At 40.6% G+C, this 24503-nt stretch overlaps 3 protein-coding genes across 5 annotated transcripts; 2 read left to right on the top strand and 1 right to left on the bottom strand.

The window, feature by feature from the left end:
* The first annotated feature begins 2372 nt into the window (after window positions 1-2372).
* Window positions 2373-8918, top strand: mecr (mitochondrial trans-2-enoyl-CoA reductase). Its single transcript, XM_079504815.1, has 9 exons — window positions 2373-2731; window positions 3965-4062; window positions 5100-5231; window positions 6298-6441; window positions 6838-6940; window positions 7200-7302; window positions 7689-7823; window positions 7919-7991; window positions 8575-8918. Exons 1-9 carry the CDS (start codon window positions 2505-2507, stop codon window positions 8730-8732), a joined length of 1173 nt encoding a protein of 390 aa, XP_079360941.1. The 5' UTR covers window positions 2373-2504; the 3' UTR covers window positions 8733-8918.
* Window positions 8919-9070: 152 nt separating this feature from the next.
* Window positions 9071-15973, bottom strand: smpdl3b (sphingomyelin phosphodiesterase acid like 3B). 3 transcript variants are annotated; one of them, XM_079504814.1, is made up of 10 exons: window positions 15955-15973; window positions 14587-14657; window positions 14051-14180; window positions 13565-13778; window positions 12917-13014; window positions 12506-12649; window positions 11696-11865; window positions 11300-11480; window positions 9965-10098; window positions 9071-9608 (listed from the first exon to the last, which is right to left on the bottom strand). In XM_079504814.1, the coding sequence occupies exons 3-10, from the start codon at window positions 14121-14123 to the stop codon at window positions 9249-9251; spliced, it is 1374 nt and encodes a 457-aa protein (XP_079360940.1). In that variant the 5' UTR covers window positions 14124-14180; window positions 14587-14657; window positions 15955-15973; the 3' UTR covers window positions 9071-9248. The 3 variants fall into 3 exon arrangements, with proteins under 3 accessions (XP_079360940.1, XP_079360939.1, XP_079360938.1); XM_079504813.1 differs by lacking the exon at window positions 15955-15973 and having other exon boundaries at window positions 14587-14675; XM_079504812.1 differs by lacking the exon at window positions 15955-15973 and having other exon boundaries at window positions 14524-14655.
* Window positions 15490-24125, top strand: rpa2 (replication protein A2). Its single transcript, XM_079504816.1, has 9 exons — window positions 15490-15664; window positions 16680-16786; window positions 16996-17097; window positions 17463-17576; window positions 18328-18402; window positions 19555-19671; window positions 22041-22169; window positions 23065-23159; window positions 23407-24125. The coding sequence occupies exons 1-9, from the start codon at window positions 15652-15654 to the stop codon at window positions 23492-23494; spliced, it is 840 nt and encodes a 279-aa protein (XP_079360942.1). The 5' UTR covers window positions 15490-15651; the 3' UTR covers window positions 23495-24125.
* Window positions 24126-24503: the final 378 nt, after the last annotated feature.

Here is a 24503-nt window from a genome sequence, read left to right on the forward strand (position 1 = left end):
TTCTGTACGTGTTATTCTTTTTTTTTCTTCCTTTTCTTTTTTTTAGGTTATTTTGATAAATTACATACAGTTGAAAAAAAGAGAACAGGAAAAAAAAAAGTAGAACAGCCACTCAGGCTTATCTCAGGAATCACCGATCTGAAAACTCAGGGAATACTTCAGGTTGTTGGAATTGATTGTTTATTGAAGGAGTTAAGTAGGGTTCATTGACGACAAAATATGAATTCAAAATATATTGTCTGTTAGGATTTGTTAACCACTTAAGCCCTATTTTATACATAGTTTTACGACTGTGTCGCATAGAAATGGCAAGAAATAGCCGAACTACAAGATTGTGAGCATGTCGATCTGCTATTTGACTATTGAAGCGTTTTGAAAGCTTTGCCCAAAAAAGCGACACATGAGTGTTCCAAAGAGATGGACTTGTAGTGTCCATTTCTGAATGTCTTGGCGTATCATCACCAGTCCTCTGCAGAAAACGCAAACCAATGCTGTCAAAGGATCATGTAGTGAAACAGTTGAGATGTCTTGACATTGAGATTTACAAGCATATAGATTTTTATGAATTTGTGCTTTGTCATCCAACAAGTTGGCTGATGTTCTTTTTTTTTTCAAGCATTTCAAGCAACTTGCCATGATATGAAGAAAATCTTCCTCTATTGTATTTTTCCTCTGTAATCGTCGTAGATGGGGATGTAGTAGAATACGGTTATGGGATTGGGGCTGGTAGTATATAAATCGTGGGTTGTCTCATCTCAGAACATGGCAAATACATGGTATTGCAGACTATCAATGCTTATGACAAGAAAGAATGTGTAAGTGTAATGTGCATTACTTAATCCTGTTTCATTTCCAGAAAACTGTTGGGTGGGAGGGGACAAGTTTAACAAAATTGAGCAAGCAAGGATATGAAAGTGAAGAAACTTACAGTAAATGCCCTAACTTGTAGGAAGGGTGTACTTTTCCAATTGTTTCTATTGTGACACAAATGGGATCCTCTGAACTAAATGCTTTCCAATACTTCAGATTAAAGGGGACACTTCATGAAGCGTTTTGACATTTCGTTTTCAGACTTTTCTAAGCTACGAGACAGATAAATACCCTGATTCAAAAATGTATCTATTGCTCAGGTGACTGAAATTAACAACAGCATATTGTACTGTTTGTAAAATAACTCCACTACAGTGATTCAATTGATGTAAAGTCCATGTTCTAATCCCCCAAACCCATTTTGACTCCCCATTTAACGTGTTAACTGTGATTTAATTGTTGGGTGTTAGATGGGTTAGATATACCTTAAAAGTTTCACAGACCCAGGGCTCCATTTTCGTCACTGCTAAACCCCTTATCCCTAAACTTCTTTGCCTTTTTTTACTATTTTGAAAAACATTTTTGAATAGTTCAACTAGCCGATCTACATTGACACGCTGTGAGCTTGTGGACTGGCCATTCTAACTATTCAAAAATGTTTTGTAAAATAGTAAAAAAAAAAAAGGCAAAGAAGTTTAGGGATAAGGGGTTTAGCGGTGACGAAAATGGAGCCCCTAGTGCTTAATTTATACTCTGTTGTATAAATCTGAATTATGATCTGTGTGCTCAGGGTGATGTTTGAAGCGCATCAAAGCATATATCACATTTTACCTTGTGTTTGGCAGATTCTTTCTTTTTAAAATCTTGTTCATGACCATTGGCCATATGATTTGTAATGTGTCTTTAACATGTAAATGGCTGAAGCTATTCCCAAAATGTGTGCAGTTATTACTGAAGAATGTATTATTTGCTGCCAAACTGTACATCTAAGTTGATCTCAGGCAATTCAATGACTTTGTCGACGGTAAGCAGCATGTAGGCTGTTCCAAGTATAACTGTGATTGTTTCTATATGTAAAGATCTTCTCAATTTCCTAATAAATATGTCAATATTCACTTACGGTTTTCTTTTTGACTACAACTGGCTTTGTTAGTTTACGTGTCTGTCCGTACCAAAAAATGAGCATGGTTGCTATGGTCACCCAGTTCACACGGGTGTGATTTCAACTGGCTTTGTTAAGGTGGCCTTACACTAGCCGATAATCGGGCATTTTTGACGCTCGGGGGGTGCCCGACCGCTCAAAGCGCGATCGGGATCGGCCCGATCAACATCAAGAATGTTTGATATTTGCTCTGCCCCGCTTCGATTATCCTGTAGTGTGTGGTGCTATCAGATTTCAGATTTTAAAAAAATCGGCTAGTGTAAGGCCACCTTTAGTCTACGTGTCGACATTACGTCAGTGACCACAGCTGATCAGGCTATATAACACACGGGTGTGATTTTTTTATGACTAATCGAGAATTGAGTGACTTTCGTGGCAAGCCAGTAGAGGCGCTGTTCTGTTTTATGTTATACAAAGATATAAAAAGGGTTAATCCAATATGGCCGCGTCCTATACTTCATGAGCGGTGTAAACAACATTCATATTCACGCTGCAAGTGCATTAGATTAGTGCAAACAATACAGTTGTCAAAATGAAGCTCTCTCGAGCTGCACGCGTACTAATTCATAGCAGTTGTTCCAGGCATATAACCTGCAGAACCTTCGTGACTGTTGTGCAAAACCGATCCGTAGCAGCAGAAGCAGCAGCAGCAGCGCACACATGTGCCGGTAGTAGGCTGTACTCTACTGGTCCTCCTGGGGGAGGATGCTGTTCGGCACTGGTGTACAGGAACCACGGGGACCCTTCCAAAGTTCTACAGTAAGAATGCATTTGTGTATGCCGGTCTTCTTGGTTGACTCTTGACTGACAGCGGTGCACGTTATATGGGATGGGATTATTCATGTAGTAGTAGCTGATGTTTTGTTGAAACAAAAGTTGTTGGTTTAAAAATTAAAGCTCAATATGCTGATAATAATCATTGTCATGGAGACCGTGTTCAATAACAGGGGTGAGGGGTCTCTCCGTCTCTCCAATTACTTTCAGAATATATAGAGCTATTTAAATAATATATAAAGCCTTTTTAATGACTTAATACGATCAAGTATAATAATGCTTAATAATTACTTACTCACTTGGTTACCCACCTTTTCTTTTAGCCAAAATCTGTTATAATGCATTATAGTGTGATTCTAAGTAACTAAAAATGATTGCGTGCTTTAAGTAAAGTGAAAATAAAAAATCACACCCGTGTGAACTGAGTGGTGTAAGGAAGTTGATTCTGCTGGAGTTTTTGTCCGATGTGAGGTATTATATAAGGTAAGGTATTATATAGCCTGATCAGCTCTGATCTGACGTAATTAAATCACACCCGGATGTGATTTCACAACTGGCTTTTTTTGTGCAGAAAAAATGAGCATGGTTGCTACGGTCATCCAGTTCACCCGGTGTGATTTAATTACGTCAGAAATTATTTTGAACATAGCAACCATGATCATTTTTTTCTGCACACAAAAGCCAGTTGTAGGAGTGGTTTACACCACTCAAAAATAGTATTAAATCTACCTAAGAACTACTATACAGCGACTACTGTACCTTGTTTATTGTAAGTCGATCTGGATAATGAGAGCAACTGCTACATGCCTAAATTGTAAACAACACACCAAACATTACTTTACTTAAAGCACCTATTGACCACTTAGTGACTTATATACCATAATGCATGATAACAGTGACTATAATTCATTCATTATAATGTATAGAATTAATGTATTACAACCGTGAGAATATTAAAACACTGATTCTTGCAAAACTATATGCCGCAAGTGTCCAGCAATTATGAAGTATATAATACATTCATTATAAAATGCTTTATATTTGTGTTAGGATTATTGTTGTTAAGCTTTTTAACTGAGTGCTACTATAATTATACATTGTTATAAAGAGATTATAATGCAATATGTATGTTTACAATGCATTATAGACGTGGGCTTCATAGGAAGTGGTACCCTATTAAGTTTTCAACAAGGTTGTAACATGTCTGGTGGTTGCCAGGTTGGAGAACGTGGACCTGCCCTCCATTGGTGCAAAAGATGTTCTTGTCAAAATGCTGGCAGCCCCAATCAACCCTGCAGACATCAACATGATTCAAGGTACTCGAATCTGGTAACTTTGTGGAGGTTGGCAACTTGGCATGGGGTTGTGTTAAGGGGTAATCATTAGTAGGCTATTTCACATTTGAATTTGTTCAAACTTCTGTGCAAGTCGGATGTCATGGTCGATCACCAATGATTCGCCATGTAATTCCTTGCAACATGCAACTACATTTGGAGTTGCATTTGTGCGGTTGGCCTTAAAACTGTTTTGTTGCAAGGAGTTGCGACTAGTTGCATTGGTGAAGTGTGGTTCCAAAGAATTCATTATAATCCCTTATAAACCCCATATTTGAAAACAGTGTTCCCTTTCAGGGAAATTTGTTTTGTAATTTCTATTGCGAAATTTGGAAAATCCACACTTCATATTGAGTGGTGGTGAGAGCAAACAGGAAGTTGTGTCCTGTCGCAATAGTAAACCTTTTAGCTTGCCAAAATGTGTCAATCCTGGGCTGGCAAGCACCTATCTTACAGGGAAGTACGTCAAGTGAACTGATACTCCCCTAATTTCACTTCAGTATTTAGGTCACAGTGAAGTGATAATTAGACAATACAATATTTATAACATTTTTACCTAAAATAATGGATTTGCACCTAAAAAGAGATACCAGGGTTAATGTGGTTAACTTTCTGTTTAACACTTAATGGATTCCTTGTATAAAATACTTTTGAACACATGACTATAGAGATAGTGTGTAACGATTTGTGGGATCTTTGGACAGAATCTGGAGGAGTAATATAAAAAAATGTGTTTTTCAAAAGTCTGCCTCCTGGTGGCGCTATAACAGGCCGTTCATGGAAAATTTGGGGCATCGTTTGCATCGTTGGCATCCAGGGAGAGTGTGTGCAAAATATTGACCTGATGTCAACACTAGATGTCTCTATCGTCTCCATATATGAAGCTCTAGGTCAGCCCGAGCCAAATATGGAGATTGTAATGTTGTTTAGTAATATATGTCGGATATCTCCATATTTGGAGATAGTGAGAGCCTTCATTACAGTTTGATTAATTAATCATTTGACCCCCTTCTTCCCAGGCACATATGCTATCCTCCCTGACTTCCCAGCAGTGGGGGGTAATGAGGGTGTGGCTGAGGTTGTGGAACTGGGGAGCCAAGTGGAATCTCTCAAAGTGGGAGACTGGATTATTCCCAAAGACGCTGGGCAAGGTACATCATGTACTATTGATACTGAGGCTTTTTTGTTTCTTTTCAAGCCCCACCCATCCAACCCCCAAAACAGGATGATTCTACAAATGCCTTCTAAATCAGTAGTTCTCACACTTTCAAGATTTTTAAAAAATGTTCAAAAATAGCAGATGTACAAGCTCGCAGGTTGAACCCACCTGAGCCACGGGTCAACCTGCCAGGCCCGCTGCTGACCATTTGATTGGCCTACACATGATAATATTTTGTTTGTGCTGCCCTCCCCCCACCACAGTGCGTACTGTGTGTATGCCTAGTGGTGGCACTGCAACCTGCACATCATTGCATGTACTAGCATAGTAGATATATTTAGATAGATAGAACTATTTTCTTCATTACACAACACAATTGCCCCTAAGCTTTAATGTATTGTAGAAAAAACATCTTAAGTAGATGTTTGCCAGCTAATACATCTTAAAGCTGCACTTCAACCCATTTTCAGCCTTATCTTCATATAATTGGATGGTACCATTTCTGTCTACTCACTCTGCATCTCAGAGGTGGCCTGTAGACCGTTCAACAGGCATCATTTTGGTCATTTCAAACCATATATATATATATATATATATATATTGATGCAAGGGCTTCTATTTCAGCAAACTAACTATTCCGAAAGAGAAAGGCTGTAGTTTCCATTAGCTTGGAATCCCCACAGATGTCATTTTCTGGCAGGTTTCCTAACTGTCCACAGCCCTGAGAAGCAGAGTGAGTTGATTGAAATGGTGCCATCTTCGTCTAATCAGCATTAGTGAGGACCAAATATATGAAGATACGGTTGTAAATGGGTGACATCCTTTTTTAACAGCCACAGCAATTTTCTAGTATGCATGAATATTCTAGCGAGATAGGAATACTGTACATGTTATCACAATCATGTGCACTTTGTGGCTTTGAAACCTGCACTCAGTCTCTTCTCTTCTCGTCTTTGTATGTCACTCTCTGGAGCCACGTTTCAACTACTGTAAAATAAATACCCACATTGAAGTAGTTGTGAGTCTAATTGTGAGATTTAATCATGAATTGTGTCCAGGGACCTGGAGGACGGCAGCAGTGATAGCAGAGGAAGACGTCATCTCACTGCCAAATGACATTCCCTTGTTGTGTGCTGCCACATTGGGGGTCAACCCCTGCACTGCCTTCAGGATGCTGGCTGACTTTAAGGACCTCAAGCCAGGTAATTATAGTCAGCTGGGCTTCTACAGCAGTTGGTGGAGTGTTGTTTCACAGCTGCTCTCCCACCCCCAAACAACGATAACAACTCAGCAGTTGGTTAGCAACTGCTGCCCTGATGACACACCAGGAAGGAAGAATAAAATAAATGAAATTAAATCATGTGCCCTTTTAGTAATCAGAGCAAAGCCATCCCAGTCATTCAGCGATTGTCCTTAAGCACTTAATATAGGCTATATACTTAATTTGTTTTCTTTTATCTTTGAAAAAGTTGTTTGTGTTACCGGTAATACCTTTTAAAAATATTTCAAGATTTCTCACTTTCTCATTTCGGTGTATTTGGGGCTGCCATGAAAACCCAGTAGAGTCCTATACTTGTGTTTATGTGTTGTCCTTTCAGGTGACACAGTGATCCAAAATGCATCCAACAGTGGAGTAGGTCAGGCTGTTATACAGATTGCCGCTGCAAGGGGAATCAATACCATCAACGTTGTACGAGACAGGTAAACCTCACCTGATTAATGTGTGTAAAAGCATGATTCTGTAGCAAATATCTGTCAATTAATGACAGATATTTGACCCTCCACACATCAGTATAAGTCCATCAAGTCTTTAGGCCCTATTTTCAGTGCCTAATAATCATTAGCTGGAGGTTATCAGTCGGTCGCTATTAGCAGTGTTGTTGGCGACAGGTGGGGTCTTCTGTCAGAAACTATAAGCGTTTCATACTGAACTTCCTCATTGCATCTCCATCTCTTGTAGGCCAGAGTTCACGCAGCTCAGTGACAGGCTGAAGGCCATGGGGGCCAGCCATGTCATCAAGGAGGAGACACTCAGGCGGCCTGAGATGAAAGAACTATTCAAGGTCTGCGTCTCCTCCACCATCATCTGCATTTTTAAGCATGTCATTATGTGCAAACATTTTGGTGAAAATAGCAGAGCTCACAACGGGGTTGGGGGTGGGGGGGGGGGGTCTAATTCCTTTGTGAACTACTATAGTTTCCAACTCTGCCTCAAGGCAGGTGAGGTTATTGGTGTGTTTCATCAGCCTTGCCATTCCCTAGTTTGTCCCACACTGAATTATTCACAAACTTATTTGATTACGTTTTTTTAACAAATCAACCCCTGGGGGACCCCGATCAACAGTGTAAATAGGGTTTGAGTGGTTAAAACATACTGTATATTATTGTTGTTTTTCCTATGGGTCAAATACCCAATGGTCTCGATGTGGTTGATTTTTCTCTCTAAAAGACGTGTCCAAGGCCCAAGCTGGCACTGAATGGCGTAGGGGGCAAGAGTGCAACGGAACTCCTCCGACACCTACAGGTCGGAGGTTGCATGGTGACCTACGGAGGGATGGCTAAGCAGCCTGTCACTGTACCTGTGGTAAGACGAGCGCCATGTTGTTTTCTCATAAGTGGTGTGTGATAGTGTTGCTGTGTCCCACATCCTCTAAACTAAAGTGACCTTACTTCCTCCAGGGTGCTCTCATCTTTAAGGATGTGGAAGTGCGCGGCTTTTGGGTCACACAGTGGAAGAAGGACCACTCAAATGGTGAGTCTGTCAAGAGAAAGTGTACAAGTACTAATCATTATGTACTGCTGTAAGCAGAAAGTCTTTTAAGGGAAATGGAGTCCCTATTGTTTATTGAAAGACGCAGTCAACCTATTAACACAGTGGTTCCTCAAACCGTATCATGTCAAGGACCCCCAGATTCATACGTATTTGTCCGCGGACCCCCATCTGAACAGCCTTTGTGAGACTATTTGTGTTAAAAAATATTCCAAATTATTAAATATTTTTCACAATTATACAAATATTTTCTAAAATAGCACATATAAAACGCATTGCATCGTGACCAGCTTGTAGATCATTTATTTTTTAATAGCCAAAGTATAATATGGGGTTAATACATTAAGTGGTTGAACTGATTTTGATGGGGATTGGGGACCCCTGGGGGTCCCTGGGCCCCACTTTGAGAACGACTTTGGAAACACAAGCTCGCAGCAAGCTTGTACATCTGCTATTTTTGTGTGTGAACTACTGATTTAGAAGGCATTTGTAGAATCGGGCTCAGGTCTTAAGATACATCCCAAACGGAAGTTCTGCTATGTTTTGTTCTTTTGTCTGTCCCTAGATGACTTCAGAGACATGCTGGACAAGCTGTGCTCCCTGGTGCGCCAGGGGAAGCTGACCGCACCAGGCTGTACTGAGGTCAGCCTGCAGGACTACCGCACTGCCCTGGACTCTGCCATGCAGCCTTTCATCTCATCCAAACAGGTCCTGGTCATGTGACCCATTTTGGTGAGAATAAACCTGCACTGTAGCCTTTTGTTATTTGTTTATTTTTCCGTCTCTGCAAGAGAGGAGCTGTTAAGTATTGTGTGATATGTTTGTATTGTTTATGTGCCAAGACCATCTTCTGTTATTGTTCAAAATAAGTTGCTCAAGCACACAATCAATAAATGCACATCTTCTTTAGCAAGTTCACAATCTGTTGCAATGACGCTTGAGTTAGGTGTATAAGGTTACCGGCAGACGGTGATCAAACACTTCCTGTGGAATTACAGGAATAATCTAGCATGCTGATAATAAAGTCGTAATTGGCAGGTGGTGTTCTATAATAAAATATCGGCAGTTAAATACGTTATGCAGTATTATTGGGGTCATTGGCTTTTTTTCCCCCTCATAAAATTAGATAATTTTGTTGCATGCTGCAAACGGCACGCGTCAAAACAGCCGCCTCCATTGTTTTCAATGGACATATCCCACACCGGTGACGTCAGACACGTGCAGGTCATTTCAGGTCATTCAAGACAACAGACACAAGACACATGCCACAGTGAGGACTGGCAGCAAGGCAGCACGAAGTGAAGCGGCTCCTTCTTTCTCCAGACAGTGTTCATAAGCGTCAAAGTCTACCTCTCTAGCGGCACACACGTGGTCAATTCGGCAGTCACTGTCGCATTCTGTCAGGTCGTAGTTGACCGAGTTGAACTCGTAGTATTTCTGTAGGTAGCTGGGGTTGTTAGCCATGCTCTCCAGAACCTGGTGCATGGAGCCTGGAGAGGCGTCTGCTACCTTGAAGCTCTCTGTCAGACGGTACTCCTGCTCCCAGTGAGCCTGGGCTTTGTTGGCCTGGGTCAAGTTCAGGTAGTATGTCACCACATCCTGTGGGAGTTGATACAGGAAAGGCCATGCATGAGAATTGGACTACAGCATGCAGGAGGAGTTTCTACATACTGTGTACATGGCATTTGAGGGGTGCTAGCCCCTCCTATAAACAGCTATAGTGTAGATTCTGTTTGAACACAAACATTAAATGCCATTGACAATGAATGGAGAATTTACGTCATATGTGTCTGAGCAAATCGGCTGGGTATGTCGGTAGCCACCCTTGGCCAATAAGGGACCACCATTCTTGATGATGAATGATGATGTATGATGATTAGAGCGCCCTTCACATGTCCCTGACTCCCTTGAACCTCTTTTCGACACAGTAAGCAAAAATAATGTCCTTTTCTTACTTTAACTAGGAGTGTTTGAGGGTCATATTCAAAGATACGGATCCCAGGATTGTTGGCACCATCTACGACCCCAGGCAGTGTTGTCTTCCATGGTGACACCCCTGGGCTCAAGAACATTGCACTGATAGGAGAGCCTGTCGTGAGAGAGAAGGCAACATATGGGAACTCCCTACTGATTTGAACTTAACAAGACCATATAAGTTGCTCGAGCACACAATACATAATTCGTTGCTGTCGGGAGGAAACTTCATAACTCATTTTTGAGGTTTTTGGCATAAATCAGTGCTATTGAACACCCTTTACGTCTGTGTGTTGTTTCGAAAATATTGAACCAATGGAAAGTAGTAAAAAGTGCTTTGGACAAAACTCTTGGACCCTCAAAATGTCTGCTAAAGCAACTAACTCCACCACCTCTCCCCCTCTCATGGAAGTAATTGACAATATATAAAGTTACAACACCAACTTTGATGAGGCTGTATTGCTTTGTTTTAAAAATATAAGGTTTTCTTAATTTCCTGAAAAATGTATATTTTAAATTTCCTGAAAAATAAACATTTTGGGAGGTTTCCTCCCGACAGCAGAGATATCTTCTTTAGCAGCCTCAAAGTCCACAATCTGTTGCACTTGAGTTCGCTTAAAGTCATTGACAGTGATCAAAAACTCGTCAAAGATATCGTAATCTGGAATTAAGATAACCTGTATCTTGTAATCGGCTATAGGTGGTGTTGCTTTTGCAAATGCATTTCAAATCATTGTTAAATAGGTTCACTAATACAGTAATATTGATGTACGTTGACTTTTCCGCCCTCATAAAATGAAATAATTAAATAAAGGTCTACATCCTTGTATAAGAATTAACTACTTAAACCCCACAGAAAATAGCAGATCTTACAAGCCAAGTACAAACTAAGTATAGGGTTTAACTTTAATCCATTGAGACCTGGAACGCATACATGTCACGTTAGCGTTTAACCACATTAACCATTAAGTGGTCAGTACACTTATTTAGAGCAGCACTGCTCCAATGAGAACTAACAAAGTGCATAGTTGAATGTATTCCCAAGAGCTCTATACTAGGCCCTCTCCTGTTTTCACTCTGCACTAAATATAAAAGAGTAGTCGACTATTATCACAAGAATATAATCAAATATTTGATTATATTCTTGTGATAATAGTCAATCTACCTACAGCTGTGAGCTTGTAGCTCTATGTTTGCTGATTGTTAGCCCCAGAAAAGGGATGCTAGGGTTCAAGTGGTTAAAATATTGGATATTACTTGAAATCAAAGCCAATTTGAATGAAAATAACAAGGAAACAAATGTAATGTGTGAATACCTGCAGAGTTGTAGAACATGCGGAAGCTGTCAGTGTGATGATGACCAAAGAACTGCCCAGCAATTACAGAATGGTGTTTCTGGATCAGCTCCAAATAGCGCTTATTGAACGCCGCTGTAAACCAGGCCATACTCCTCTTCTTCTCAAAGAAACCTGGAGGAATGTGGCCAATGATGTACACCTGAAAGACACAATCTGGGATATGCTATAGAGAAATGATTCTCTTTCTCATCAATCAAATTTAATAACAGCATTATGCCACAGATCGACGATACTTCATGTCTGGGATCCCAATTCACTGTAAAATTCTCCATTTAAATCTCGAACCAAATGGACCCACACTTTCGTTTACAGTAGTAGTAGTTTTAAGTTTCAAACCGAAGAGAAGAAGTTTACCCTCTCCTTGTTGTTGCCTGCCTCACTCAGAACCTGATCAGCCCAGTTGAACTGGCCCACTGGGTCTGCCATGTTCTGGGTCTGCTTGTTCTGACTATAGTGTAGGTTGGTGTTTAGGACCAGGACCCTGACGCCTTCTTGATTCAACAGCTTCTCAGTGTAATATCCACCTATACAAAATAAAATTACAAATTCAACAGTACTGTATAATATATGCATGAGCAATTTGTACATGCTGTGCACAATGTACATGCATGGCAAGGTTACACACCCCTCAGTCAAATAACTGTAGATACTTTGAATTGTAGAGAGAGAGAGAGAGGGGGAGAGAATGTACAAAAATAGTCTACTCATGCTTAATTTATACTTGATATCATGCTTAATTTATACTTTATATCTGTGGTTCTTAAAGTTGGGTCCAGGGACCCCCCTTTAGTATACTGTAGCATTACAATAACTTTAACCCTATTTTATACTTTGGCTATTCAAAAATAGCCGAACGATGAGATCACAACACGCAACCATGCGAGTCTTGCGACACACTTTGAGCTCACAAGTATAGATCCGCTATTTTTGAAACATTTTTGAAAAATCTTAGACATTTTTAACAACAACAAAAAAATCAAAACCATTTCAGATGGGGATCTGCAGCTTAATACATATCAATTTGGTGGTCCTTGACATGATAAGGTTTGAGAACCACTCTGCTCTACAGCCGGGCACCGGTTTAGTATTTGTAAATTGGCTATTTCTGGCACACAAATAAACTATAAATCAGGCTTCAGGTATCAAGCAAAACTGTACAGCCACCTTTTTTGAAGGTTTCAAGTGACTTTGTCTGCATCCAGCCCTCCCACATCTGTGCAATCTGGTCATAGATGTAATTTGGTCCTGAAGGATGCTGGTTCTTAGGGTGGTAGTCATGGTTACCCAGGGCTGAGTACACTGTAGTGTCTGAAATGATAACCAAGCACATTTGTCCGTCAGTTCCTCAATGTGAACACAAGTGCCTGATGGTGTGATACGTTTAAATCATTAAGGGATTTATTTCTCCCAACCTAATATCCTCAGCATCAATTTAGCTCACAGAGTAAAACATTGGTATAGTTTTAACCCAAGTTCTGAAGAAAAAGATCTACAGTATGAGGGAACAAACTACTCAAATCAACACTGGAGTCAATATCCACATTAGTTAGGAAATATGTATGAGGTGAACCTGACTTGGAAAGACTTGATTTATGATGTTGGTGAGGTTGCTGACAATGTAGAGAACTGCCTCTTCTCCCAGATCCTCATTTGCAACATGTGGGGTGTCATCTCTGAAAAGGTAAACAACAGATGGTGAAAATGTGCCTAACTGAAAGCTTAACACATCTACACTGTTAATCTACCTAGTACCAAATAGATGTTTTACACGAGACAGCAGGTGTCCCATTGTTATTTTGATGGTCTTATTAGAGTTCTCAAACTCTACCCAAACCCGACCAGGGCCAACCCGACGCTTTAGGGCCGGGCCGGGCCTAAAATGTATGCTAATCAGTGGGGCCGGGCCGGACCTCAGGCTCCATGAAAATATATATATATATTGAATTTGTTTATAATAATAAAAATAATAGTTCTGTTCTGTCTGTTTGTGTATTTATCTATTATGAAGATGGTGCTGACTGGCGTTTCACTTTTACTCTGTGTAGAGTTCTCAAATTCTGCACAAACCCGACCAGGCCCGACCCGACGTTTTAGGACCGGGTCGGGCCTAAATGTATGCTAATCAGTAGGGCCGGGCCTTAATTTTCGGGCCCGATGAGAAATCTAGGTGTTATAGCTGTACCATATATTTATCCTTTATCTTTAGCAGCTAGATCTACGTACCCCGTCCAGACGATGAAGTCTGGCTCTGGCAGGATGTTCTTCATGGCATACAGTGTGGAGTTAATAAGGGTCCATGGTGCATCACAAACATAGTCGCCAAATTCCCCTGCATTGTCCGCAGGACGCTGCCCACTGGATGCACACACCCGTTCAGGTTGATCATTGGGGTCATAAGTTGGGTCCCAGTGTAGATCTGTGATGTGCCAAAACTTCCCTGCAGTAATGAACAGTATATCATCATATAGCCCATGCGATTCTCAAAATAGGGCTTAAACAGATACGCTCGAATCTCTTATGGTGAGCTTTGACACAACATCTTTTCAGATAGGTCCACGGCCAAATATCAATGTGTCCTGGCTTCCTTGACATGAAAATGTTTGAGAACCAATGATATACCCTAAGTTGTCCTGGTAAAAGATTCCTATCTTCTGAGAAGTATACTAATTTGATGAAAATCTACCACATTTATACTAGCATACTACTCACCAGACAACGCAGCGGAGGATCCACAGTGGAGAAGTACACATAATAGGAGAAGAAGGCTCTTCAGTGTAGGCATGTTGACAGGAGTATAGGCTAATCAGGAGAGCGAACTCTGTTGTCTTTCTGTTGTGTCCTGGTTTAGTCAAGATAAGATACAATGAATTATGAACCATACACTTCCAATGCTGTTCAAGGTACGTTTTTCACAGTGCAGGTACTCATCCTCATGAGTCATGATGACAATAAATCTCTCAATAAATCTGCTCACACTTTGACCCTGGCTATATTCCTGACATTTTGTTAGCCCATACCATATACAGTAGCTTATCATGTTTATGTGTCACTACAACCAAGTCAAATTCCTTGTAGGTGAACACAAGATTCTAATTCTGGTTCAATTTGACTTTAGTTTAGACAATGATATCAGTAATTATCAGATGCAAAAATTACCATAAACGTTTTTATTCTAGACTCACAAGCCAGTCTCTAAACTCTTCACTCAAGTAGACTTCATTGCGGAAGCAGTCCAAAGTCCATACCTTGTCAGCACAGGAGAGGACCGGGTAGTGGCAGAGAGACCCTCCACACCGGACATCCCTGTCTCCAAGCACTGGCAAGAGAAGGAGGCATGCTCTAGGAGTTTATGAGGGGGACTGATACCTCTCAGTTGGGGGCTGGGTATAATCAATCAGTAGTACTGATTGATTGATTGATTTTGATTGAATACTTTACTATCAGTTTGCAAAGAAAATAAAATAGCACACAAAGGTATGAGGATTTTTAACCCAAGAAAGCCTATGGCTTGTTTCCATGGGGTCCTTGTGCTTAATTCATCAAAGCACTGTACTGTCCAATTTGTATCAAGATTATTCAGACTCTGTTTATATTCACAGTCACAGATGTGTTCACGTGATTTCAGGGTGTGCATCAGTTGATACAGTATATCACAGTTCGTGAGTCATAGGCTATAATAAATGAAATGAAATGAAATGAAATGAAATGAAATCTATATTTACCCAGGGTATCTGGGCTAAGCTCAAGAACTTGTTTCCAGCCAGGCCCTGCTCATAGAACACATTTCATCGTAGTGGTTGATGCCTTGTTCAAGGGCATTTCAGCGGTGGTAATTTTAACGTGTCGGACGGCTGATTCGAACTGGGAACCTTCCGGTATCTAGACCGCGCCGCTATCCGTTCGGCCACCGCTGCCACAATAATAAGACAAGAGCATCAGACCAGTAGAACTTAGATTTTGGGTATTGGAATTTGGCTTAAAGTTTTGGTTTGCCAAGGAAATATATCGAGGAAAACTCCAAGAGTGTGGTGGCCATGGAAACCGAGGGGTGTAGGTAGCCCTGGCTAGCCCAATCGCAGCTCGACCATCCTCCGGGCTATGGGACCTAATTGAATAACTGGGTTATCATTGGATAAGAGATTTCGCGGCAGTTCTGGAGCGCGCGTCAGGCGCGCATGCGTCCCTTGTGTCAATTTAGCGCGCGGAATCGGAGCAGGAGGAAAGGAAGCAGTCCATCCGTATCTCTCGGTATTCTGAACACTTCACCTCTTTGAGCTTCTGTCACTTGTCTTAAACCAGAATTCAACATCATGTGGAATCAAGGTACAGTTACACACATGAACTGTTGCCGCCTGTTTACGGGGAATAGGATGATTTGTTTATGTCTAAAACGAGCCACCGGCTAGCATTAGCCAACACGATAATAACCTTTGTTGAAAGTAAACATTGTTGATGCTTTAGCTCAGACTGTACAAATGGAACCACATTTTGACCCGTACGGTTCCATTTGTACAGTCTCAGAGTTACAGACCTATTAAGGGTAGTAGGACGTACATTTTGTTAATAATTTAGATGGACCACCTGAAGAATTAAGTGAAGGACCTCTCACTCACTCTCAGAGACCTGTAAGAGTCCATTTGGACCTGGTGGGTGACGTGGGTCCTTTTTGGTCCACCATGGAGGTGCCCGGCAGCGGCCAGCCCGGGTCTGATCGGTCTGACCTCACTTTGGGAATTGGGAACCAACCACTGTTTTCACTTCAGTACTCCGTTCAGTCGACTGGGATGTCATTGTTTACATCAGCGGTCATCACCATGCTGGCTTGTGGTGGACATTTTTGTCAAAATTCTATATTTGCAATGGCCATACAAAATGAGTAAACGCATAAAGAGCCCTAAATGACCATTTACAGGTCTGTAACTCAGAGTTACGTGGGTCCTTGAAAATAAAACATTTGAGAACCATTGTGTCAGTGGACTCCTAATGTGCCATATATAGTGTCATGCAGTGTCCTACATATTCTGAATAAAACCCGGAGACTGACTGAAGAATTTATTAAGTTTGGAGAATTAGTACACTCAAGCACAACTCGATACAAAGACTGTAAACTGTGGACGACACCATAAAGCATGACACTTGTTTACAATAAGGTCCACCCTTTTCAATTCATCAGAATTACTGACATTCAGTAATTGGGTCTTATGATCACAATAAGAACATTATAATGGGCGGTGTGTAAAAACAAAATCTGGAATTTGCCACGGACAAGGCCAAGTCTTGCAACGGACACATTTGTCCATGTAACGGATGTATTCATGAGTCCCTGGTTTACTTCCAGGAGGAGGATATGGTGACTCCAACATGGGTGGTGGTGGTGGTGGCTACACTCAGTCCCCAGGCGGTTTTGCATCGCCATCTGCATCCCAAGGAGGGGAAAAGAAACAGGTAACATGACATTCTTCATTTCTTTATAATGGATACATTAACACAAAGTCATTTACTGTGCAGTGAACTTTGAATACTATTAAGCAAGCATTGCTAAAACTTACTGTGTGTGTGTGTGTGTGTGTGTGTGTGTGTGTGTGTGTGTGTGTGTGTGTGTGTGTGTGTGTGTGTGTGTGTGTGTGTGTGTGTGTGTGTGTGTGTTTTCACAGAGACAACGTGCTACGCAGATTATCCCGTGCACAATGTCTCAGTTGATGTCTGCTGCTCAAACTGACGAGGTCTTCAAAGTGGGAGAGGTGGAGGTTGCCCAAGTAAGTTGTGACAAGTGTTGCAATGCCCACTAGACCTGTTGTACTAACTGACTGCACATGCTGTACGACGTAGATTCTTCAGAAGGAAAATAAACGGTTGTCCTCTATACTGGTCCTGTGATTATGTTTAGCAAATTATTTAATTTATTTAAGTTTCATTTCCAAAATTTAAAAGTATTGTTTTGTAACACCATTCCCTAACAAAGATACAATTTCTAAAACATGTTTTTTTGAGCATCTGTGCAATTTATATGACATCCGATAACACGTCTAAATGTATTCTTTTGATTTCAGAAATTCACGTCTGAGTGTTGATCTTCTTGGTGTCACTCCTGAATATATTTTTTACTTCCATCATGTCTTAGGTTACTGTTGTGGGGGTTATCAGAAGCATAGACAAAACCATGACCAACATCCAGTACAAGATAGATGACATGACGTGTGCTCCTATGGATGTAAAGCACTGGGTCGACTCAGAGGTGAGTTGGTGGTTACTGGTCCCTTACAGTATATAGGTTAAGCATGTACACCTCTAGTGACAGATGTGCAAGGGAAATGGTTGCACCAGGCTTTAGGTCTCTGATGGGGTATGATGACCCATCTTGCCCGTCCTGCAAAATGTGTAATAATAACTTCACAACAAGCAGAAACTACTAAGATTGACATGATCAATGAAAATGAGAGGGAATTTAAGTCAAATTTCTTTCAAGAGCTTGAATGGCACCTGCTATTTGATGTGAAAAGTGTGCACTGCAGTAATATAGAAAGCCATTGGATGGCAGAAGAGTATCTTTTTCATTTCACAGGCCCCAATAGACCTTGCAGTAAGCCCCACCCGCTCGCGCACCTGCCTCGATACCGTTGTTAAGCAGGACAAACAACCCCTACTATCAGAGATCCTCCATTGAGGACTGTTATGTCGGCGTTTTTCCAAAGAGGAATAGAAGCATTCATATCAACAACATTCATACTATAATAACGCCATGGTGAAACGTTGCTGTTGGGTGTCCTGCAACAGTGCTTCATAGGTACCCAGAACGTTTGGGGCATTTTCTTTTTATACTTTTTCCCGTGGGTGCACACATGCACATGACAATTTTCGGTGTGTCTCCTGCAGTGGGCAGATTCAGTAGGTGCCAGGAAGATTTAGCGCCTCCTTTACAATGTAAAAGTCTTTAAGCCCTGTAGGAAATCTGTGATGTCAGTTGATTTTGTCTCCTCGTTTTTTAGGATTCAAGTGTGGACAGCGATGTCCTGCCCCCTGGCACTTATGTAAAGGTCTCCGGCAACCTGCGGTCCTTCCATGTGAGTTCGCTGTTTGTCACAGCAGCCATATTTGAAAGAAATTGGACCTCTTCCTTCACTTCAGGTCTTACCAATTATACTAATTATTAAGTTGTGGTTGTGTTCCATTCTGATCTAACAGAGTGCTGATATTGCCATGTGGTCTCAAAGTGTGGCCCAGGTACCCTCATGGCTCCTTGAGTATACACATTTTGGGCCGAACAAATAATTACAAAGAAGAAAAACAAACAAAGTGTTGTACACTGCCCTTTTTTTCTTCGTTCTAATTATTTGTTCGGCCCAACAAATTGTGTTTGTTGTCATGATTTGTCACGATCCGAGTTGGCTTTGTTCGAGGCTTACAGATCTTTAAATAAATACTTTTTGAATTGTCTATGGGAAAAATGCATGGGGAATTATTTCCTGGGCCTGTCGTCGTCATGAAAGGGCTCTATGGCTGCTGTGCATAGTGTGTAACCCTATCTACTTAACCATCCACTTTACTAGAAACCAAATACTATTGGAGGTCCTAGAAAGAAGTAAAAAAAGAAAGGGGAAAAAAACATTTGACAACTTATTATATGATGGGTAGGTAAAATAGGGCACCATTTTGGAGACTCACTTCCTCAGACTCTACCTCAGTCACCCCCTAGCACTGTTCCTCCCTATATCCCTTCCTGACACCTTCTGCCTCGATTGTTGCTAGCGATATACCAACATATGACTACCAACCATGCAGTCATATCTTGGTCACTCACTCTTGTTTGTTACTTATGATTGTTTTCTTGTCCACAATGTAATTTAGATTGCATGTTATTTGAACAGATGCTGTGTTCATTGTTTCACTGGAATCCTACTTTCTTGAGGCACTACATTGTCTCTCTGTATGTGATTACCTTGCTTATAAGTCGCTACGTATAAGAGTGTAACTGCCTAAATTGTAATTGTCTTTATATAGTTGTTAATAGAAGTCGTGTGACTTCCACATAGATGACTGGATTTCCGGTTAAGTTTAGCTCAAAACCACAGACGCATGCCATGCATGACTAGCAGTGACGGAGGGAGGGTAGAGTTTAAGCAAAGAAAGAACCTCGTAAGCCTGTAGTTCCTCTCTCAAGTAATCTCATATACATACATATGTGTGACATAGTCTTTTCTCTTTAACCTTCTCAGAATATCAAGTCTGTGGTGGCGTTCAGTGTTCGGCCCCTGGAGGATATGAACGAAATCACCTCACACATGCTGGAGGTTGTGCAAGCGCACATGGCTCTAAGCAAACCACAGAACACGGTGAGATCTGATAACAAAAGGATTGCACTCACAATGATGAGGTTTTACTGGCCTCTTGAATGCACAGCAGTCTATTATGGTAAATGCTCATTAATGCTTGCCTTTTACAAAAGTATTTAAGAAAATGTGAAACTTGGTGGCTAATGAATCAATAATTACAGGCTAATGCTTGATGATCTATGCATGTAGACCAGCGGTTCCCAAACCTTTTTGGCCATGTTACCTCCTGACCTAGCTGACGCACCCCCCACATGGAAAAATAAATTGCATATATAAGCTATATAGAGACATACTTTTCCTATTTATCCACATATATGAACCTGAATATGGCATATATATGCAGCATAGGCCATATTCTGCATATACTGTACTTGCCATATATTGGCATATTATCTTAATATATTTAAAATAAAACCGTAGCACCACCATTAGCCTTTTCATGTCACGCACCCCCTAGAAGGCGCCTGCGCACCACAAGGTGCACGACGCCACCGTTTGGGAACCCCTGATGTAGACAAACGCATTTCTTATTATGATTATTATCTTTATTATTCCCAGCAATTGTTAATAGAGGCTAAACACTGACCAGACAGTCACTCCCAGTCCCAACATTCACCAAAACACCTGCCAGTTGCAGATGAACATGGCATCATATTTAACCCATTCTGGGCAGGAATCCCTTTTGGTGTTTTAACTAAGCATTATGTTATACTTTAGCTATTGAAAAATAGCAGATCTACAAGCTCATAGCGCGCCACCGAGTGGCGCGCTACGAGCTTGTAGGTCTGCTATTTTTGAAAAATCGTAAAAATTAGGCACACATCTTTGAATCGTTTTTTTCATTTCGACGTCGGGCCTAAATGGATTAAAGTGGTCAGCCCCATGTGACATGGCTGTGGAGTGGAGTGATTAGAATATAACTATTAAAGGATCTGAATATTTTTTATTATGTTTGAATAACAACTTGTCAAAAGGATCATCCCAATATTCTGATATTTGGAGCATGCAGTACACGGAAAGGATTGTTTGATTTGTCTTGAGATAGATAGATTGATGGATGCAGATGGATAGATCTATAGATAGATAGTGTGGGATACATATGCACTCTTTTGCATCGAACGTTAATTATGAATTGAGAGGGCAAAACTGCCTATATAAACAATTGAATTTTGTTATTTTTTTATCCTTTATTTACCCAGGGTAGTAGCTGAGCACAAGTGCTCATTTTCAGCAATGCCCTGCAAATAGATACACACACACATACACTAAATTAATATAGGATAACCCTTCCACAGTAGTAGCATTTTTTATATTTTCTATTTTTTGCATATTGTCCTATATAATGCCTCATTTCGCAAATTACATTTGGAATACAATAAATCATTGTCTTTAGAGCACCGAAGTCCTGACGTCACTGTCGGTAGAGGGCGCCAGTCCACAGATTTGTGTACTTTTTATTTGCATTGAAATCCCCATAGGGGGATTTTAGATCTCTTCATATACGAACCGATCATCCCGGCCTTTTCACTCGTATGGATATGAAGCATTGACTGAAGATGGAAATGTACAAATATACCCAAAGAGTAACACAATAAGCGCTAGAAACGAGTCAAACAACCCAGAGACTACATTTCCGGGTAGGCGGGGTGGCTGCAGCTGCCCGTCGCACAACAAAAACTGACATGTTAATTACATTTTTTGAATTACATTTTTTGATATTTAATGTTTCGTGGTTACTACGAGTCGAGTCACTGCCAGCTGAGCTTACGTCAACGAGGAATCTCAGGAACGCAATCTGTTGACAGCTGGGCGTGATGTATATTAGCAGCGACATTGCTTTCATACCCTTGTAGTTTCAAGGCTTTTGCGGCCACATTAATTCCATTTTCTCCAGAAACTGTCTGTATCAAATATTAATGGACTTATGGACATCATTAACAATGCACAGCCACCCCCCTGACAGAAAGGCCGGGATGATCGGTTTATTTTTCAAACAAAGTGACGTCAGATTTCGGTGCTCTATTGGGAACCAACTGGTGTTAAATCACAAATCATGTATATCATGTGCTTACTTTGTATCTAGAAATCTTTAATTGGAGCAGTAGGTAATTAACCCATTAAATCGTACAAAAGTATGTGTTATTTTAGATTTTTTTGCATTGGCTATTCAAAAATAGCCTCACAGTCACTTTGTTCCGCACTACAAGCTTGTACATCTTCTAATTTTGAACATTTTTGAAAGAAAAATAACTACTAGTTTTAGGAGGCGTTTGTAGAATCTACCTCAGGCCTTAATGGGGTAATGCAACATGCTCGCTCATTTATTGCTAAAATAACGTGGTCACCGTGTGATTTTGGTTCTCTTTCAGACATCTGGCGGTGATGGAGTAATGAACTCCAGCAGCGCTCCCATATCCCGTCCTGGCAACAGTAATGCGGGGGGCTACTCGGGTGCCACTGACATGGCTAATAACGGGCTGAACCCAAATCAGAACCAGGTCAGTGAAGATATCGCATTCAGTTGTATTGTCCCAGCACAGGTAGTATAGGGCTCTCACCACTCTGTTGCCAGGTCGCCCTATTCGTTGTGAATATTAATCCATTGAGACCTGGAACGCATCCATGTCACGTTAGCGTTTAACCACATTAACCATTAACCCATTTTGGGGCGGGAACCCCTTTTGGTGTTTTAAACATTGTTATAATTTAGCTATTGAAAAATAGCAGATCTACAAGCTCATAGCGCGCCACCGAGTGGCGCGCTATGAACTTGTAGGTCTGCTATTTTTGAAAAATCGTTAAAATGTGCCTCAAATCTTTCCGAAAATTGTCATGATTTAGAAAACCTTTTTTTTTTTTAATTTCGACGTCAGGCCTGAATGGGTTAATATCTGCTCAAATCCCTGCTCCTCCTCCCGTTACTAGCCCAATGGCGCTCACGTTCTTTTTCTATTTGTCTGCTTTTAATGCCGCAACTCAGACGTGTACAGAGGTTTTTTTTAATTTCGACGTCAGGCCTGAATGGGTTAAATATAATTGCAGAAGTTGTGCCTAGTTGTGAATCTCTTGCGATACACCCATTAGTGTATGAATATATTGTACTTTCCCCATAAAAATAAAATCATTACTAAAATCAAAGAGATTATTAAATAGTGTAAGTGTACTACATAATGTGATGTTTTGCATTGTATTACAATGTACAGTACTTTGTTTTTTCACTGCTATTAAATTGGTTGCCTCATGTGCCTATCTCCTGTCCAGGGAGTGGGACTACAGATCCTTTTTTTAGAGGAAAATAATAAAATAAACGTTTAAATACTGTCATTATCCAGTGTAACCCACCAACCTGACAGAGGCAACGGTATGTGAAAATAATTGTTTGTAATTCGGTAGGTGCTGAGTTTGATCATGGGTTGTCAAGATGCTGAGGGTATCAGCCTTCAAGAATTGAAGCAGAGACTTGGTGGCACGAGTATGCCTGTCATCAGGTAAGACCCTCGTCTCCTGCATTATATTTTGTAGCATTTGAAATTGACTCACAGGACCCCAGTAACCATAAATCATATACAGCAGTCTATACGGACAATACTAGAGACATATTGTCTGTCAGGGAGCTATGTACCAGAGCCAGCAGTACTTCCTTTGTGGTTTGTTTGGTTGCCTTTTCTGTGAGAGCACTTCTTTGTTACACACTTATCGAAACATAATGAGTCACCTTTGCACTGTCTTCAACAGGCAAGCAGTGGAGTTCTTGAGCAACGAGGGACACATCTTTTCCACCATCGACGAGGATCACTACAAATCTACAGACAATGGTGACTAGTCACTAGCCTACTCACCCTGGTCCCATTGCTCATACCACACAGAATACACGTGTCAGAAGCTGATGTTATACCTAAACCTTTAACACACTCTTCTACAGCAGTTTTTTTTGTTTGTTAAAGAACTACAGTGGGACGTTTGTTTCCACATCTGTTTTCCTGTTGTTCCTTCTGCTATTGGAGCAGGTGAAAGAGAATCCAATGGTTTGGATCTAACTGACTGCAGTTATTAGTTAAAGGAGCACATGACCCATTTTCAAACGTATCTTCATGTATTTGGTCCTCACTAACCAAACTCACTAAAATAAGATGACGACCATTTCTGTCTACTCACTCTGTATGTGTCTCATTGGTGGGCTATGGAGGGTTCAAACCTGCTTATACAATGAACTGTCCACAGCCCTGTTCTGAATACAGTGAGTAGACAGAAATGGTACCATATTATATCGTTTTAGTGCGTGCCAATTATCTGAAGATAGGTTGAAAATGGATGAAGTGGTCCTTCATTGCAATTACATACTGGCTGCCGAACCTGTATAAAGAAATGTTGTTTTAAAAAATCTGGGAAAATAATTGCTCAGTTGAGGTTTTCATGTTGTAACTATTTGTCAAATTAAAATACTTTTCAAATAAGTTTTGTTTTTGTGATTCCGTTTTTAAAGGTAAATTAAGAATGGCTAATGCATTACAATGAGTAAAGGTTTGTTTCAACTTTCAAAGGAATGTAACTGTCTGTAACCACAGACATGTTTTTTCATGTAATTTAAGATAGTGAGGTGTAAATGTATGTATTTTGGGTAATCAATATGGTGCCAAGTGAAGCTAAACTAAATTAACTCCAATTATTTAAAAAAGGCAAAAAAAAACAAGACATGATTCATTATGAATAATAACCAGCATCTTCCGTATCTATGTGTGTTTAATATAAGGTTAGCATTTTGGGAGCCTTTTCAGGCTGTGACCCCCCCCAAAGTAATCATATTTGAAGGGGGGTAATCATATTTGCCAACT

The sequence above is a fragment of the Electrona antarctica genome (genome assembly GCF_951216825.1).
Source record: "Electrona antarctica genome assembly, chromosome: 6".
In the NCBI taxonomy this organism is placed as follows: Eukaryota; Metazoa; Chordata; class Actinopteri; order Myctophiformes; family Myctophidae; genus Electrona; species Electrona antarctica.

Bases quoted from the DNA above. Each gene is read 5' to 3' on its own strand.
- mecr (XM_079504815.1), top strand. From the start codon at position 2,505: ATGAAGCTCTCTCGAGCTGCACGCGTACTAATTCATAGCAGTTGTTCC. The intron at 4,063-5,099 runs GTACTCGAATCT...CCTTCTTCCCAG, and splicing joins AGACATCAACATGATTCAAG to GCACATATGCTATCCTCCCT. The intron at 6,442-6,837 runs GTAATTATAGTC...TTGTCCTTTCAG, and splicing joins CTTTAAGGACCTCAAGCCAG to GTGACACAGTGATCCAAAAT.
- smpdl3b (XM_079504814.1), bottom strand. From the start codon at position 14,123: ATGCCTACACTGAAGAGCCTTCTTCTCCTATTATGTGTACTTCTCCAC. The intron at 12,650-12,916 runs GTCAGGTTCACC...TTATCATTTCAG, and splicing joins CATAAATCAAGTCTTTCCAA to ACACTACAGTGTACTCAGCC. The intron at 11,866-12,505 runs GTGGCTGTACAG...TATTTTGTATAG, and splicing joins ACTTGAAACCTTCAAAAAAG to GTGGATATTACACTGAGAAG.
- rpa2 (XM_079504816.1), top strand. The intron at 16,787-16,995 runs GTAACATGACAT...GTGTTTTCACAG, and splicing joins AAGGAGGGGAAAAGAAACAG to AGACAACGTGCTACGCAGAT. The intron at 17,098-17,462 runs GTAAGTTGTGAC...ATCATGTCTTAG, and splicing joins GAGAGGTGGAGGTTGCCCAA to GTTACTGTTGTGGGGGTTAT.